Source organism: Pelodiscus sinensis, chromosome 17 (genome assembly GCF_052426305.1).
Source record: "Pelodiscus sinensis isolate ZL-2025 chromosome 17, ASM5242630v1, whole genome shotgun sequence".
In the NCBI taxonomy this organism is placed as follows: domain Eukaryota; kingdom Metazoa; phylum Chordata; order Testudines; family Trionychidae; genus Pelodiscus; species Pelodiscus sinensis.
Genome location: NC_143068.1, coordinates 34019332 through 34037062, shown reverse-complemented (window position 1 = coordinate 34037062; position 17731 = coordinate 34019332). Strand labels below are relative to the sequence as shown.

Below are 17731 nucleotides of genomic sequence, written 5' to 3'. Positions count from 1 at the left end.
AGAGCTGACACAGCCTGGGGCGGGCAGGAGGGCAGCTGGAGGGTGATGGAGCCAGGCTGTGGAGTCACAGAGCTGACACAGCCTGGGGCAGGAAGGGGGGACAGCTGGCGGGTGATGGAGCCAGGCTGCGGAGCCACAGAGCTGACACAGCCTGGGGCAGGAAGGGGGGCAGCTGGCGGGTGATGGAGCCAGGCTGCGGAGTCACAGAGCTGACACAGCCTGGGGCAGGAAGGGGGGCAGCTGGCGGGTGATGGAGCCAGGCTGCGGAGCCACAGAGCTGACACAGCCTGGGGCAGGAAGGGGGGCAGCTGGCGGGTGATGGAGCCCGGCTGCAGCGCTGCACAGCTGACACAGGCAGGGGAGGGATTGGATGGAGGCGATGGAGCCGGGCTGGGGAGGAAGCGGGGCCGGACGGAGCCAGGCCTGCTGCTGAGGGACAGCAGGGTCCTGGTGTTGCTGCCACTCAGTGGCTCAGACCCACCTCCCTTGCCACCCCAGTGCAGGGGGCGCGCAGCAGGTGCGGCTGGAGAAGGGGGCACGGATGGAGAGGCTCAGAATGGCCCCGTGGCCAGGGCCTGCCCGGCCGGATCCTGTGTGCACCAGACCCCGACCAGGGAAGCTGCCGTCCCCCCTCCCCCCAGAGAGCAGGGGGACCAGAGACCCTGCCCCAGGGCAAGGGGCACTAGAAGGTCCCGGGGGGGGAGGGGAAGAGCTGGAATGAACTGGTGGGTGCCCGTGTAGGCAGCAGCAGGATGCAGGTGGCGAGGGGGCCAGGAGCTACGGGGGGGGGGGGTCTCCTGCTGGGCGGCGGCGAGGGAGGGGGGGGGGGGGGTCTCTGCCGGGCGGTGCCGAGGGGGGGGGGCGGGGGGAGCCGGGGGGCGGGAGGGGGGGGTCTCTGCCGGGCGGTGCCGAGGGAGGGGGGCGGGGGGGCCGGGCGGCGGGGGGGGCGGGGGCAGCCGGGCGCCCAGCGGGGGCGGGGGGAGGGGGGGCGGGGGGGTCTCTGCCGGGCGGTGCCGAGGGAGGGGGGGCGGGGGGGTCTCTGCCGGGCGGTGCCGAGGGAGGGGGGCGGGGGGGTCTCTGCCGGGCGGTGCCGAGGGGGGGGGCGGGGGCAGCTCAGGCCTTGCCCTGCAGGGCGGTGGCTCCCAGCGCAAAGCCTGCGAAGGCCCAGGGCAGGGTGAGCCGCATATAACGCCCGCTGCAGGGGCTGGAGTCACAGCTGGGCAGGAGGGCGGGGTCAGAGCCCCCAGCAGGGGGCGCAGTGCGACAAGCGTGAGCCCCGGGCGGGGGGGTCCCTGCGCAGACCCCGGGTACGTGGCATCAGGGTGGCGGCCCCGCGTTCCCCCTGCCCCTGCCCCACCCACCAAGGCAGCAGCCTGGCAGCCAACGCCCGCTGCCCAGGGGTGGGGCCGGCACCCGCTGCCCAGGGGTGGGGCTGGCTCCCGCTGCCCAGGGGTGGGGCCGGCTCCCGCTGCCCAGGGCTGGGGCTGGCTCCCGCTGCCCAGGAGTGGGGCTGGCTCCCGCTGCCCAGGGCTGGGGCTGGCTCCTGCGCTGACAAAGGATGCCCTGGGGGCAGGGCAGAGCCTGGCTCCCTGGGGCCAGCAGGGCTGGTGGGGGGCAGGGCAGAGCCTGGCTCCCTGGGGCCGGCAGGGCTGGTGGGGTGCCGGGCCCTAGGGCTGGTGGGGGGCAGGGCAGAGCTGTGGCCCTCTGCTCCTGAGTCTGCCTGGGCCGGGGGGACAGGAGGTGTCTGGGCTGGGAGGGATTTTGCAACCCAGCTGGGCCATGCAGGGGCCAGGCCTGGGGGCTGACGGCAGGTTGGGAACAAGGGCAAACACCTGCCAGCGGCTGTAGGTGAGCAGCAGCGACTGTCGGAGGGAGCGTGACAGGCGGTGGATGAGTGTGCGTGGGGGGGTCATGCACATGTGAGTGACAGGTGCTGTGTTTGCACCCGTGACACGCCCGATCCGTTCGCTCAGTACGTGGATTCCCCACACCCAGGTCCTTCTACCCCGCAGACCCCCCAAACCCGGGGGGATCTTAGACCCACATCTCGCCCCATCCCTGGCGGCTGCCGGGCAGGCCCCGGCTCAGCTGCAGCGCCAGGCCCATGGCCGGAGGCAGGCCTCCCCAGAAGCACCAGCCGAGTGACAGGACCCAGGAACGCCGGCGCAAACGTCCAGGTGGTTTTTCTTTATTCCCAGCCCAAGGCGCCTTTGCGCAGCCCAACGGAGGCACCAGCAGGTACAAGGGCTCCCTCCACGGGGCGGGGCGCCCCCCACGGCACCGGAGCGGGGGGGGCCCAAGTGGGCCATGGTGACCCCTTAGGGGCAGTGGGGCCGTGCCCGGGAAGTGCAGGGCTGCTTTTTACAGACTCGCCCACCGCACACGGCCTGGGACCAGGGCTCATGGCTCCGCCCCCAGCAGGGCTGGAGCCCCGCCCCCCACGGGCAGGGGAGACGTGACCTCAAGGCCTGGCTGTCCCAGTCCGTGGCGGGGCCGGGGAGCGGGCAGGCTGCTGTCTTCCAGCTCGTTGGTGGGAGGGGAGGCTGTAGAGGCCGATGAAAAATCCGTTTTTACCTCCGTGCCCCGGGGTCGCAGCTCTGGCGCCCCCCGGCCAGCAGCGGGGCCCTGCCTGGGTCACGGACCCGTGGGCCGCGCAGGGCAGAGCGGGAGGTCGGACGGCAGCAGCGGGGAAGCTGGGGGCAGAGTTCGGCTACAGCCCAGAAGTCCTGGGGAGGCTACAGGTAGAGCCCCAGGCCAGCTCCCGGGTGGCAGCAGCAGGCGGCGGGGAGCTGGGGGGCCTGGGGTTCTCCTGCCAGGCAGCGGCTCTCGCCCCGGGGGGCTCCCCAGCCACGGCAGCTCAGGCCTTGTACTGCACGTCGGTGGCTACCAGCACAAAGCCCTGCAAAGACAAGACGGCAGGATGAGAGGCTGGGGGTGGCGTCACTGCGGGGGCAGGAGGGCTGGCCGGGGGGGAGGGGGGGACTGGTGGGGTAGGGTCGAGCGAGCCCCAGGCAGGACCCAAGGCCAAGGGTGCTAGTGGAGGGGGGCAGAGGAGCTCTGTTCCCGCCCCCCCCTGCCAGTTTCCCCCTGCGGTTTGCGCCCGCCCAGGTGTGGCCCCCGAGGCAGCTCTGAACAGCTGGGCGATGGGCTCTGGCTGCTCTCCACGCCCTGGGGGTGGGCGGTCCGTACACACAGCCGGGGCAGCCGCGACCAAAGGGCTGGTCCGCTCCTCGGCCAGGAGAGCCGTGGGGGCAGGAAGGAAAGGCCGGGAAGGGGTGAGAGTGCCGAGGGGGGGCTAGCGCTGTGCCCGGGGGCCGCCCAACACGCTCAGAAGTGGAGGAGGGGCGACGTGTGCACCGCAAACGGGGCTGACCCGGCTTGGCCCGCCCCGGCCTGGCCCCCTTGGGAGCTGACCGGTCCCGGCCCAGGGCAGCTCAGTGCCAGCCCCATTGCTGCACCCGGCTCTGGCAGCAGGGCCCCACGGCTGGGGGCAGGGAGCGCAGCCCTGCGGGAGAGCACGGAGCCTGGCCCTCACCACTGGCTACGGGGCTGTGCGCCTGTCCACAAGACTCCGCAGCCCTCCTGCCTCTTTCCCCGGAGCTCCCCCACCCCTGTTCCTCCCTCTCCCTCCCGGAGCGATCTGCAGGGCTCCAGGAGGGCAGGGGCGGCGCTGCTGAGCACGGCGTCCCGGCTCTTCCCTGGGAGCGCCCGCGGTAAAACCCTCGCAGATCCACATCTGTACGCTCCCACGCAAGCCAGGGAGCGCCGCAGCCACAGCCGCGCGTGCGGAGACCCCCAGCTAGAACGCCATCTCCGCAGGCTTGCAGGGTTCTCGATACACAATTTGTACCCGCAGCCCCGAAAAAGCGCCGTGCCGAGCCGCACCCACATCCGGGGCTACCCCCGGCTACAGGGCAGATAGCTGCAGCTTTGCAGGGCGCTACCCACGGGGATGCTGGCCCACAGATGTTGCCGGACGAGGGCCGTCCAGACGCCAGAGCTCCACGCTGCACAGAATGACTCCAGACACTTCACTCCGAAACCATCTGCTCCATGGGCAGCGACAATCCCCAGAGCAACCAGAACCCGGAGACTCGGTAAGGAAGGGATAGATTCTCTCATATTGCCGCTGTATAAACCCACCGGCCGCCCCCCACACTGAGTCCTGGGAGGCCTGGGTCACCCCGTCTCCCCAGAGAGATGCTGGATTCGGAAGAGCCCGGAGAAAGGAAGCGGCAGGGCCTAAGGGGTGGGACAGCTGCCGCAGGAGGAGCGAGTAAAGGCTCAGACTGTTCAGCCTGGAGGAGAGATGTCCCGGGGCGGGGGGGGGGGCGCTCTACTATCCCAAGGGGGAGGGATGTGGAATTGCCGTTCTCCCCTTTCCATAGCACACGAGCGAGGGGTCACCTGCTGCAATTCTAACAGGCCGCCCATTTCAATCACACGAACCCAAGGATTTCTTCTCAGCCCGCCAGCGGGTTCCTTGCCGGGGGCGCTGGCGAAGGGCAAAACTCTCCCCGTCTTTTCCAGCCCGAACTAGCTATGGCCAAGGGCAGGCCCGCCGATGGCCATTAGCCAGGTGGGCAGGGACCCGACACCATGTTGCCAGAAGCTGGGGATGGGCTTGATTCCCTGGGACACAGGGCATTGGCCACCGCCGGCTGCCAGGACTCTGGGCTGGGTGGAGCTGGAGTCTGACCCAGTCTGGCCGCTCTTACACAGAACCCAGAGGTACCTGCCCCCTCCCGCTGTAACCCCCCAGGCCCCTCGCCGGGCTCAGGCAGGGCTCAGGAGCCCGGCAGTCTCTCTGCGGAGACACTCACAAAGGCAGAATACACGCTGCACGGCTGTGTCTACACTGGCCGCTTGAATTTCCGCAAAAGCACTGACGTTCTACTGCCTGAAATCAGGGCTGCTTGCGGGAATACTGTGCTGCTCCCGTTCGGGGAAAAGTCCCTTTTGCGCAAAAGGGCCAGCGTAGACAGCTCCGATTTGTTTTCCGCAAAAAAGCCCCAATTGCGAAAATGGCGATCGGGGCTTTTTTTGCGCAAAAGCGCGTCTAGATCGGCACGGGCGCTTTTCCGCAGAAAGTGCTTTGGCGCAAAAGCGTCCTGCCAATCTAGATGAGCTTTTCCGCAAATGCTTTTAACGGAAAACTTTGCCGTTCAAAGCATTTCCGGAAAATCCTGCCAGTCTAGACGCAGCCCTCATGTTTAACCCTAACCAGGCTCTAGCTGGCAGAACAGGCGGCTAGGAGAGCCGAGTGGCTCTAATGCTCCACTCCTTCCCTGCGGGTAGGAGTCAGACACGGCGCCCTGCCAGCTGATCCCTGCCTTACCTCCTAAGAGCCCCTCAGTCCTCAGGTAGCTCCTGCAACCACGGTTACAGATGCCCCCCCCGGGAACAGAACCCCCGGCCAGGGCCCAGGCAGGGGGGGTTCCCTGTGCAGACCCAGGGTACGTCCGGGAGCCAGGCCCAGGGCTGCTGCCTACCTGCTTGACTGTGACGTGGGGATCGGCCAGGCTGAGGTTATAGATGCTGGGCAGGGGGAATCCTTCCCGCAGCTTCTCTGGGGAGACAACAGGAGCCCGGGTGAGGCTGGCGGGCCCAGCTGGGAGGGGGATGCCTCCCCGAGGGCAGGGGCAAGAGGCGGGGAACGCGGCAGGACTCACTGTTGGCCATCGGCAGCACAACCAGCCTCAGCGCCAGCTTCAGCAGCTTCTCCAAAACCTTCACCTGCAGCACAAAGCCGGCTGGTGGGAAATGGGGCACGGCAGAGCCCGGCTCCCGGGGGCCGGCAGGGCCCCACACGGCGCGGGGCAGAGCCCGGCTCCCGGGGGCCGGCAGGGCCCCACACGGCGCGGGGCAGAGCCCGGCTCCCGGGGGCCGGCAGGGCCCCACACGGCGCGGGGCAGAGCCCGGCTCCCGGGGGCCGGCAGGGCCCCACACGGCGCGGGGCAGAGCCCGGCTCCCGGGGGCCGGCAGGGCCCCACACGGCGCGGGGCAGAGCCCGGCTCCCGGGGGCCGGCAGGGCCCCACACGGCGCGGGGCAGAGCCCGGCTCCCGGGGGCCGGCAGGGCCCCACACGGCGCGGGGCAGAGCCTGGCTCCCGGGGGCCGGCAGGGCCCCACACGGCGCGGGGCAGAGCCCGGCTCCCGGGGGCCGGCAGGGCCCCACACGGCGCGGGGCAGAGCCCGGCTCCCGGGGGCCGGCAGGGCCCCACACGGCGCGGGGCAGAGCCCGGCTCCCGGGGGCCGGCAGGGCCCCACACGGCGCGGGGCAGAGCCCGGCTCCCGGGGGCCGGCAGGGCCCCACACGGCGCGGGGCAGAGCCCGGCTCCCGGGGGCCGGCAGGGCCCCACACGGCGCGGGGCAGAGCCCGGCTCCCGGGGGCCGGCAGGGCCCCACACGGCGCGGGGCAGAGCCCGGCTCCCGGGGGCCGAAAGGGGCCCCACACGGCGCGGGGCAGAGCCCGGCTCCCGGGGGCCGAAAGGGGCCCCACACGGCGCGGGGCAGAGCCCGGCTCCCGGGGGCCGAAAGGGGCCCCACACGGCGCGGGGCAGAGCCCGGCTCCCGGGGGCCGAAAGGGGCCCCACACGGCGCGGGGCAGAGCCCGGCTCCCGGGGGCCGGCAGGGCCCCACACGGCGCGGGGCAGAGCCCGGCTCCCGGGGGCCGGCAGGGCCCCACACGGCGCGGGGCAGAGCCCGGCTCCCGGGGGCCGGCAGGGCCCCACACGGCGCGGGGCAGAGCCCGGCTCCCGGGGGCCGGCAGGGCCCCACACGGCGCGGGGCAGAGCCCGGCTCCCGGGGGCCGGCAGGGCCCCACACGGCGCGGGGCAGAGCCCGGCTCCCGGGGGCCGGCAGGGCCCCACACGGCGCGGGGCAGAGCCCGGCTCCCGGGGGCCGGCAGGGCCCCACACGGCGCGGGGCAGAGCCCGGCTCCCGGGGGCCGGCAGGGCCCCACACGGCGCGGGGCAGAGCCCGGCTCCCGGGGGCCGAAAGGGGCCCCACACGGCGCGGGGCAGAGCCCGGCTCCCGGGGGCCGAAAGGGGCCCCACACGGCGCGGGGCAGAGCCCGGCTCCCGGGGGCCGAAAGGGGCCCCACACGGCGCGGGGCAGAGCCCGGCTCCCGGGGGCCGAAAGGGGCCCCACACGGCGCGGGGCAGAGCCCGGCTCCCGGGGGCCGGCAGGGCCCCACACGGCGCGGGGCAGAGCCCGGCTCCCGGGGGCCGGCAGGGCCCCACACGGCGCGGGGCAGAGCCCGGCTCCCGGGGGCCGGCAGGGCCCCACACGGCGCGGGGCAGAGCCCGGCTCCCGGGGCCGGCAGGACCCCACACGGCGCGGGGCAGAGCCTGGCTCCCGGGGGCTGGCAGGGCCCCACACGGCGCGGGGCAGAGCCTGGCTCCCGGGGTCCGGCAGGGCCCCACACGGCGCGGGGCAGAGCCTGGCTCCCGGGGGCCGGCAGGGCCCCACACGGCGCGGGGCAGAGCCTGGCCTTGTCCTCTGCTCTTGCGTCTGGGCCAGGGGGCACTGAGTGGCCCAGCTGGGCAGCGTGGGGGAGGAGCTGTGTGTGCAAGGCCGGGCGGGGGGGGGGTTGAGGGGTGTCGTGGGGGGGGGGGGGCTGGCTGCTCTGTAACCCAGGCCCCCCTGCGCTGGGCCGTGCGATTCCCACGGACTCCCCCACATGTGCATTGGCCCAGACACCCAGGCCCAGCCAAAGGCAGGGAGGGGGGGTGGCCGCCTGGCTGGGGGCAGGGTCTGGGAGGGAGGCAGTTCCGGGCTGGAAAACATGAAGGGAAGAGACTAAGCTGGGGGCTGAGGGTTGGGGGGCGATGGACCCCCTAGCCCAAGGGGGCTGAGGGTTGGGGGGCGATGGACCCCCTAGCCCAAGGGGGCTGAGGCTGCCTGGCCCTGACTCCTGTAGCCACCTCACGTCTGTGCTGTATCCTGGGGAAACAATAACCCCCCCCTGTTCTACGGGCTGGCGGAGTCTGTTCTTGCTGCTACGGGGGTGCAGGATCAGGGGGACCCCGACGCGCCGTCACACAAGCTGCGTAGGGTGCTAGTGTGGGAACACGGGAACGTACCCCCAGAAGCGGAGCGGCTGTAGGTGAGCGGGAGTGACTGGAGGAGGGCAGGTGACAGGCGGTGGAGGAGTGTACGTGGGGGGGGGGGGTGTCATGCACGACTGACATGCTCCAGCTGGGTATGTAGCCCGTGTGCACGAGCAGTGTCCTGTGTGCGCACGTGCAGGGGGGACGTGCGCCTCGTGCACACACACGTATGTCTGCCTGGCGTGTGTGTCTGCACCGGAGCACGCGCCGGCTGCGCTGCCAGCTGGTCGGTCTGGCTGGCTGCCCCCCCCTGCCCCCCGCCCCCCGCCAGCCCATCCCGCCTGCAGCGCTGCGGCCGCTTTGTCAGAGGAAGGGCCGCGCCCCCCGGGAGGGAGCCCTTGGGGATCTGGCCCCGGGAAACCTTCTTGGCCTGCCCGCCCGGCCCCTGCTGCTGCCCACGCTCACCTGGACTGAGCCCACCTGGGAGCGCACCATGGACATGCTGAAGCTGGTGGAGACAGACACAAAATTCAGGGCTGAGCGGGGCCACCCCATGGGCTGTGATGGCTCACAGTGTCCCCTGGAGCCAGGCCGGGCCCCGAGGAAGGGGGGGGCTCACGGTGTCCCCTGGGGCCAGGCCGGGCCCCGAGGAAGGGGGGGCTCACGGTATCCCCTGGGGCCAGGCCGGGCCCCAAGGAAGGGGGGGCTCACGGTGTCCCCTGGGGCCAGGCTGGGCCCCGAGGAAGGGGGCTCATGGTATCCCCTGGGGCCAGGCCGGGCCCCAAGGAAGGGGGGGCTCACGGTATCCCCTGGGGCCAGGCCGGGCCCCAAGGAAGGGGGGGCTCACGGTATCCCCTGGGGCCAGACTGTCCCGCTGGGATGTGAGGTCCCAGAGCGGGGCTCTAAGCCCAGGGGGTACGATCTGGCTGGGCCGGCCGGCCGGGAAGGGCTGGAGGGGGCGTTTGGGGGCGGGGGGAGGCTCCAGACAAGCCCCAGACTCACCTGCTCAGAGCTACGGAGCCCCCGGCCTTGGCCGAGTCGAGGTGCAGCTGCCCCGCCAGGCTGGCGTCCTGCCAACAGAGCCAGCTGTCACGTGGAGCCTTGCAGCCGGCAGCGATGCCTGGCGCTGAGCCCGCGCGAGTCCCCCCCTGCCCCGGATCCCGGCCCCCCCAGCACTTACCAGGTGCAGCAGGAAGGCCGAGGCCAGGGTGGCGTTCGGCAGGACTACGAAGGCCTCGGCGGCGCCGGCCAGGGCCAGGGCCAGGCTGCCTGGGCGGCAGGTCAGCAGCGGCTGCTTGCGGGCAGACAGGTGCAGCTCCATGGGCAGGCCGGGGTAGAGCCTCTTCAGCTGAGCCAGGGCGAGGCAGAGCGGCCCGGGACAGGGACAGAAACAGCCAGCGCTGATCCCTGAGCCTCCGGGACACCAGCCTCCCCCAGAGCGCGCAGCCTGGCGCCAGCCCCCTCGATGTCCACAGGGACCCCCCCCAGGAGCACACGTCCCTGGCAGGGCGTGATCTGACCCGTCCAGGGGCAGAGGAACCCCCCCCACGTGGGCATGATCCTGACCCCCCACCCCGGGAGCGCATGGCACCAGCCCCCCTCCTTCCCCTGCCCCTTGGCCTGCGGGGGGCTGAGCTTCCCGAGGGCTGGCGAAGAGCCGTGATGCGCGCTCTGGGAACCCCCTGCAGGGCCCCTGGAGGGGAGGTGTGCGCCGGTCCGTCACGGGGGAGCCCAGGGACGTGGCCCCGGCGCCAGGCCAGGGCGGGGTTTGGCCCAGATCCAGCAGTGGCCATGCGGTGCGCCAGGCTGACTCACCTGTGGGCAGAAGAGCCCCAAGCTGCGCGTGTTCAGCCGGATGGGGGAGCGCTTTGGGATCTGCAGCACAAACACGGGGGACACCAGGTTGCTGGGGAGCGCACCCCAGGGCCTGAGCCATTGCCCCGGGGGGCCGGCGGGGAAGGCTGCCTGCGGGCTGCGTGGCTCTCCCTCCCCTTTGCCACCGCCTCTGAGATGCAAAAACCCCCCAACATCCGGAGCCCAAGCTGGCAGCCTGCTCTGAGACCCACTCTGCTTTCCTGGGCCAGCGCCCTCCAACGAGGGAGGGACCTGGACATGCGGCAGCCTTGCGGGGCCCTCCGGGGCAGGGCTGGGCCACGCTGGCGTTGGGGCTGTACCCGCCCTGTAGATCAACAGCCCCCCGCCAGCCCGCACTGAAATCCTACGGCCGCAGGCCTGGGTGCAGCGCTCGGGAACGGCCTGTGGGGAGCCCTCGTCACACTAGCCAGGGAGGACAGGGCGGGGGGCCCCTTGGCCGAAGAGGGGGCTCCGTCTGCTTGAGCCCAGGACGCAGCGTCGCCCTCCCTCGCCCCGCCGCGGGCGCCCCGGCCCGGTACCATGCTGTCCGTGAGCTTCTTCCGCAAGGCCCCTGCGGTGAAGTAGACGAAGGCAGCCGAGTTGGCCGAGAACTCGGAGAGGCCGAGAAGCAGCATGCGGTCCCCCTCGTCCGGCAGCAGGAAGGGGGCGGGGGAGAAGGGGCTCTCAGTGTGTTTGCCCACGCCATAGAACTCGCCCTGGGGGACGGAGAGAGGGCAGGGTGGGTGCTGCGCCCCAGAGCACGGGCCGACAGCTGGGGCAGGCCTGGGGCTGGGCGGGCAGCACAGGAGAGAATCACGGGACATGCTGGTCAGTGATGCGGATTTGGGAGTCAGCCGCATGTGCCAAGCCCCAGCCTGGCTCTCCCAGCACGTGCCAGGGCAGAAGAGCAGAGTGGCTCAGTGCAGGGGCACAGCAGGGCACTCGGGTCTGGCCAGACGGGAGAGCAGATGCTCTAGAACCACAGAACACCAGAAGTGGAAGGGACTTTGGAGTCATCGAGTCCAGTCCCCGCCCTCCCGGCAGGACCAAGCACCATCCAGACCATCCCTGACAGGTGTCTGTCCAACCTGCTCTCAATGGATGGGGATTCCACAACCCCCCAGGCAATTTATCCCAGCGTTTCACCACCCTGACAGGCAGGAAGTTTCTCCTAATGTCCATCCTGAACCTCCCTGGCTGCAGTTTAAGCCCCTTGCTTCTTGTCCTGTTCTCAAAGGCCAAGGGGAACAATTTTTCTCCCCCCTCCCTGTGACACCCTTTTAGGTACAGGCAGTCCCCGAGTTACGCGGATCCGACTTATGTCAGTTACAAACGGGGCTTTTCTCGCCCCGGAGGACACGAGCGGCGGGACGCCCACATGTGCTGCGGTCCCGCCGCCCGCGTCCTCCGGGGTGAGAAAAGCTGCTCCGCGTCTCCCTGGTCTGCTGGGGGGGAGTGCCCCACAGCAGACCAGGGAGATGCGGAGCAAAGCCACGGAGGATGAGGGCGGGACCGCGGCGCGTCTCGGCGGTCCCGCCACCCGTGTCTCCCTGGTCTGCTGGGGGGGCAGCTAGTGTCCCCCCCCCACCCCCCAGCAGACCAGGCTTTTCTCGCTGATGCCTGGGGTAGAGCAGCTGGGGCACTGCCAGGTTGGTCCTGTAGCGCTGCTCCTCGGTGCTACTGGACCAACCCGGCAGCACCCCAGCTGTTCTGCCCCAGGCTTCCCCAAGTCAGCCGCTGTTGAAACTGACCAGCGCCGACTACAGGAAGCCCGAGGCAGAGTTGCTCTGCCCTGGGCTTCCTGGAATCAGCCACTGATCAGTTTCAACAGCGGCTGAATTTGGACGCCTGGGACAGAGCAGCTGGGGCGCTGCCGGGTAGGTCCCCGCAGTGCCGCACCTCAGCACTGTGGGGACCAACCTGGCAGCACCCCAGCTGCTCTACCCCAGGTGTCCCCAAGTCAGCCGCTGCTGAAACTGATCAACGGCTGATTCCAGGAAGCCCGGGGCAGAGCAACTCTGCCTCGGGCTTCCTGTAGTCAGCGCTGGTCAGTTTCAGCAGCAGCGGCTGAATCTGGAGCCAGTTCCGACTTACATACAAATTCAACTTAAGAACAAACCTACAGTCCCTGTCTTGTACGTAACCCGGGGACTGCCTGTACTCGAAAGCTGCTCTCATGTCCCCTCTCCGTCTTCTCTTCTCTAAACAAACCCAATTCCTTCAGCCTTGCCTCATAGCTCATGTCATTATTTGTGTTGCTCTTCTCTGGACCTTCTCCAATTTCTCCACTTCGTTCTTGAAATGTGGTGCCCAGAACTGGACACAAGACTCCAGCTGAGGCCTAGTCAGTGGAGCAGAGCGGAAGAAGGACTCCTCGCGTCTCGCTGACAACACACCTGTCAGTGCATCCCAGATTCGTGCCCTGTTGACTCATATTTAGCTTGAGGTCCCCTCTGACCCCTAGATCCCTTTCTGCAGGACTCCTTCCCATTCTGTATGGCTACGTCTACACTGGCACCCTTTTCCGGAAATGCTTAAAACGGAAATCTGTGCTGTCTACACTGGCCCTTTCCCAGAACAGTTTTCCGGAAAAGGACTTTTGCCCGAACGGGAGCAGCGTAGTATTTCCGGAAAAGCACTGATGATTTTACAGTAGATCGTCAGTGCTTTTCCGGAAATTCAAGGGCCCAGTGTAGACAGCTGGCAAGTTATTCCAGAAAAGCGGCTGATTTTCCAGAATAAGTGGCCAGTGTAGACACAGCCTGTTTGTGACACGGATTGCACCTCCCTAAGTGGAGCACTTTGCAAATGTCCTTATAAACTTCATCCTATTTTCCTGCGAGCACTTCTCCAGTGCGTCCCGATCAGTTGAATGATGACCCTCTCCTCCAACGCACTCGCAGCCCCTCCCAGGTGCTATCCTCCACCAACTTTAGAAGTGTCCTCTCTAGGCCGTTCTCGCTACGGTCCATCGGGCCTGTAAGAATGGATGAAGGCATCAGGGGATGCCTGAGACAAGCTGGACGCTACAGACGCCACCACTCCAGGGCCAGGCAATCCTCCCCAATGGTGAGTGACTGTGCCTAACTGGGTCCATGGAGGGGCAAGCCACACTGACAGCTCTGCCCCCCCCATGCCTAGAGGCGCGGCGCCCAGCCAGGGGGATTGCGCTCTCTGCAGATTTAGAGATTGTCCCCTTTGCTGCCAAGACCAGATTTTCCCTTGACTAACGTCGCGGCTGCTCTCTGCCCAGGCAGCTTGCTCTCCTGCTTGGCAGGTGTCCTGCTCCCGGCCAGTCTGGGCTGGAAGACAGCCAGGGCCCTATCCCCGGGGGGTGGCTGGCCCGGCTCCTGTACCTTCAGGTCCATGTCCCCATGGTCCCTGGCAATCATCGGCTTGCTGACCAAGGAGTAGTCAAAGGCAGCGAAGGGGTCGAGTCGGGCTGTGACTGCGGAGAAGCCAGAAAACCCTTCAGCACGCCCCGAAGCGCTGCCCCTCCCGCCCCGTTCCGATGCTCGGCTGAGCCGGCCCCCGCGGCCCTGGGGGACCAGCTGGTCTCTTTTCATTTCTTCTTCGTCACCGGCTGAGCTGAACCCCCAGCCCGGGCTCAATCTAGGTCTCGGCCCAGAGTCAGCCTGAGCTGTCTGCCAGGGCTGGCCGGAGGATTCAGGGGGCCTGGGGCAAAGCCATTTTGGGGGCCCCTTCCTGGCACTCCCTGTCTCAGATCTCAGACTTCAGGCATTCTCGTGGGGGGCCCTGTGGGGCCCGGGGCAAATTGCCCCACTTGCCCCCCTCCCCGGGCGGCCCTGCTGTCTGCTCCTGTCCTGCTGCGCAGCCCCTCTCCCCTCACACCGCCATGGGTCGCCCGGTTCCTACCTGGCATGATCTTCAGGGCGCGCTCCAGATCGCTGACCCCTTTCCTGAGCCCCAGGCAGAGCTGGGCGGAAGAAGGGAAGAGCGTTACAGATTCAGAAACTCTCTCCCAGAGGAAAGTGTAGGCCAGGGGCTCTTGTGGGGGATGGGGGAGCAAAGCAGGATCAGCCATAAGGTGAACGAGGAGGGTATGGACCTACTTTATAGTCATCTCCTCTTTGATTTCCTCCCTTCCTTCCTCCATTCCCCTCTTCCTTCCTCTCTTCCTTCCTTCCCTCCATCCCCCTCTTCCTTCCTTCCCTCCATCCCCCTCTTCCTTCCTTCCCTCCATCCCCCTCTTCCTTCCTCTCTTCCTTCCTTCCTTCCCTCCATCCCCCTCTTCCTTCCTTCCTTCCTCCATCCCCCTCTTCCTTCCTCTCTTCCTTCCTTCCTTCCCTCCATTCCCCTCTTCCTTCCTCTCTTCCTTCCTTCCTTCCTCCATTCCCCTCTTCCTTCCTCTTTTCCTTCCTTCCTTCCTCCGTCCCCCTCTTCCTTCCTCTCTTCCTTCCTTCCCTCCATCCCCCTCTTCCTTCCTCTTTTCCTTCCTTCCTTCCTCCATCCCCCTCTTCCTTCCTTCCCTCCATCCCCCTCTTCCTTCCTCTCTTCCTTCCTTCCTTCCTTCCTTCCTTCCTTCCTTCCTTCCAACAGAATGGCTGTGGATCTGAGCTGGGTTTCAAATACAAACACTGATACACTCTCCACCCAGGAGCTACTCTCCCCTGCCCCAGGATGCAGGGGTGTCCAGGATGATGCAGAGACGGTATTGGACCCATATTTTGCCCTGTGTCCCAGGTACATTAGGCAGGAGGCCTGAAGTGACCTGCACTGGCACAATAAGGTAAGAGTAACAAAATGGCCAACGTCTCCCACTAGGGGCGTGTTCCACGAGTGGATAACAGCCTACTGCTGCTGCCAGTGAGTGGAGTTTCTCCTTTCGCTCAAGCGAGGAAGGTCTGGGCCGCGGCACTGACAGTGCAGGAGCGAGCCTGCTGAAAACCCAGGCTGAGCAAGCTCACTCCAAAGCGCCCCGTACTCAGCAGCTCCCCGAGTAGCAACGAGCGGCTGAGTTTAGTGCTCGGTGGGAAAGGCCCGGGAGGAAAAGGCTTGTTCAGCATTTGCCCATCACACCCTTCTCCTAGCTCCCAAGTCTGGGTCGCAAAGGCTGCGGAGCTGCTGTCAGCTGGGCAAACCCCCACCTGCTTATTCACTTCATGCCGCAGGGGTTCTTGGAGCGCCCCCGTGAACAGATTGTAGAGCCAGCTGTGGGGAGAGGGAGAGAGAACAGTCAGGGGAAGGGGCTGCCAAGGAACTCGGGGCCGGCCCAGCTCCAGAAACGCTCCGCCCGCTCTCGGGCAGCACTGGGAAATCCCCCTCTGACCGCTCGACCGCTTCCAAGCCCGGCATGAAACTCCACCGCCCCCCAGTCACTGTCGAGCGCAAGGGCATGTTCCTGCGTGTGCAGAGAGCCCGAAACCACCGCTCTCGGGTACTGACCTGCCCCCACTCATCTGACAAGTCTGTTCTTTCCTGTAGTTTCAACCAGTTTGCCTGGTATGAACCAGCCTGTAAATGCAGGGAGCCCTTTTTCAAAGTTGGCATCGCATTAGCTATCTCTCTGTCACTTGGTACAGAGGCTGTGTGGTGGCACGTTGGGGTTCCCCCGACTCCTTCACCCCCATAGTGGCACGAACAGACTCCCCCAGCCGGTAGAACAGAGGGAGTTTATTGCTTCTCCAGGATACAGCACAGCACAGATGGAATCTGGTTCCAGGGCAGGCCTAGGATGCCTCAGCCCCCCTTGAGATGGGGGAGACTGGGCCCCTAAATCCCAGCCCCTTTCCCTAGGCTGTCTCCTCCATGCTCCCAGACAGAAACTGACTCTCATCCAGCCCTGCCCCCCAGCCAGGGGTTGGTCTCTGCCTTCCTCCCTTTGTCTCTCTCCCTGGGAGGCGACCTGTTGGGCAGGTTGTGAGACCCTTGTCTAATGACTCATCTGCTGTCCTGCTGGGCCGTGCTACAAACAGCCGCCAGTGGAGGTCACTCACTGCCCAAGCCCAGCAACCAGCAAGGCACCACCATAGCACACTGGATTACAGCGCAGACAGCACGCCCCCACTACGTCACAGGCTGGTGTAAGAGAGAGGTTAGAAACCACAGTTCGTAGTTCTGCAATTTCACATCTGAGCTCCTTCGGGTGGATGTCACCTGGCCCTGGTGACTTGTTCCTGTTACGTTTATCGATTCGTTCCAAAATCTCCTCTCAGGACACCTCAGTCTGGGACAATTCCTCAGATTTGTCACCTAAAAGAATGGCTCAGGTTTGGGACTCTTCCCTTACAGCCATGAAGACTGACGCAGAAATTCTGTTTAGTTTCTCTGCAAGAAATGGCCTTCTCATACTGGAGTGCTCCTTTGGCATCTTGACCGTCCAGTGGCCCCATTGGTTGTTTAACCGGCTTCCTGCTTCTGGTGGACTTAAAAAACCAGCGCTATTGCTTTTTGAGTGTTTGTCTTGCTGTTCCTCGCATTCTTTTTTGGCCTTCCTCATATTTTTACACTTCACCTGCCGTAGGGTTACCAGATGGTTTCAGAAAAAATACTGAACAACAACAACAAAAAAGCACGCCAGGAAAAAGTTGGTTGAGCAAGAAAAAAAGAACCCCGAGAGTTAAGCAAAAAACAAACAAAAAAACCCCCCGTAACCCCTTTAAAAACCATGTGGTGAGGCTTTTGGGCCCTAACAGGCTGCCAGCGGCCGCTCGCCATCTTGCCTCCCTGCACCGTGCCGGACAGCTCCCCTAGGGAACATGGTAAGCACTGGGGTTGCCAGGCTGTCTCTATATTGAGCTGGACAGCTCGGCATTTTCACCTCCTGGCTGGGAAAAAATCAGAAAGTACCAGACATTTTAGGTGTCCGGTATTTTCTGAATTTTTTTACCGAACAGGAGGCGAAAATACCAGACTGTCTGGTTCAATACCGGACACCTGGCAGCTCTACCTGCTGGAGTTTATGCTCCTTTCTATTTTCCTTACTAGAATTTAACGTCCACTTTTGAAACATTGCCTTTTTGCCACTCACTGCTTCTCTTGCTTTGTCGTTTAGCCACGGTGGCACTTTTTGGTTCTCTTACTATGTTTTTTTTAAATGTGGGGGATACATTTGTGGTGCGCCTCTGTTACAGGGGCTTTACAAAGTTTCCACGCGGCTTGCAGGGATGTCACTTTTGATACTGTGCCTTTTATTTGCTGTGTAACTAGCTTCCTAACTTTTGCGGAGTCCCCCTTTCTGAAATGGAATGCTAGGGTTTTGGCCTGTGTGGTGTTTTCCCCTCCACAGGGATGTTATATGACGGTCGCGATTACCAAACAGTCCAGTTGCAGTCACATCTGGGACCAGATCCTGTGCTTAGGACTAAATCAAGAATTGCCTCTCCTCCTGTGGGTTCTAAGATGCCCCAGAACTCACCAGCCTGGCCACAGCCTGGAAGTCAAAATGTACTTTGGTCCTCACAGCAATGACTAGGACACCCTGACCTAGAGTAATAAAATCAGCGCCATGGCCCGGTCCCAGTTCCCCTTCTGAAAAGACGGCTCCGAACCGGCCCTCGCGACGGAGACGGAACCGGCCCTCACTACGGAGATGGACGGGCCTCACTACGGAGACGGAACCGGCCCTCGCGACGGAGACGGAACCGGCCCTCGCTATGGAGACGGAACCGGCCCTCGCGACGGAGACGGAACCGGCCCTTGTGACGGAGACGGAACCGGCCCTCGCTACGGAAACGGAACCGGCCCTCGCTACGGAGACGGAACCGGCCCTCGCGACGGAGACGGAACCGGCCCTTGTGACGGAGACGGACGGGCCTCACTACGGAGACGGAACCGGCCCTCGCGACGGAGATGGACGGGCCT

At 66.2% G+C, this 17731-nt stretch overlaps 1 protein-coding gene across 2 annotated transcripts in view; it reads right to left on the bottom strand.

The window, feature by feature from the left end:
* Positions 1 to 1637: 1637 nt before the first annotated feature.
* The window catches only part of LOC102459969 (bactericidal permeability-increasing protein), a 32292-nt gene continuing 16198 nt past the window's right edge, over positions 1638 to 17731 (bottom strand). For both annotated transcript variants that reach the window (XM_075900871.2, XM_075900870.2), the window contains exons 6-16: positions 15016 to 15079; positions 13784 to 13844; positions 13264 to 13355; positions 10447 to 10623; positions 9869 to 9928; positions 9234 to 9401; positions 9056 to 9123; positions 8519 to 8561; positions 5673 to 5736; positions 5493 to 5569; positions 1638 to 2899 (exon numbers count right to left, since the gene is read on the bottom strand). In XM_075900871.2, coding sequence (XP_075756986.2) covers positions 2858 to 2899; positions 5493 to 5569; positions 5673 to 5736; positions 8519 to 8561; positions 9056 to 9123; positions 9234 to 9401; positions 9869 to 9928; positions 10447 to 10623; positions 13264 to 13355; positions 13784 to 13844; positions 15016 to 15079 — 916 coding nt within the window. In that variant the 3' untranslated portion in view covers positions 1638 to 2857. The remainder of the gene's footprint in view (positions 2900 to 5492; positions 5570 to 5672; positions 5737 to 8518; positions 8562 to 9055; positions 9124 to 9233; positions 9402 to 9868; positions 9929 to 10446; positions 10624 to 13263; positions 13356 to 13783; positions 13845 to 15015; positions 15080 to 17731) is intronic.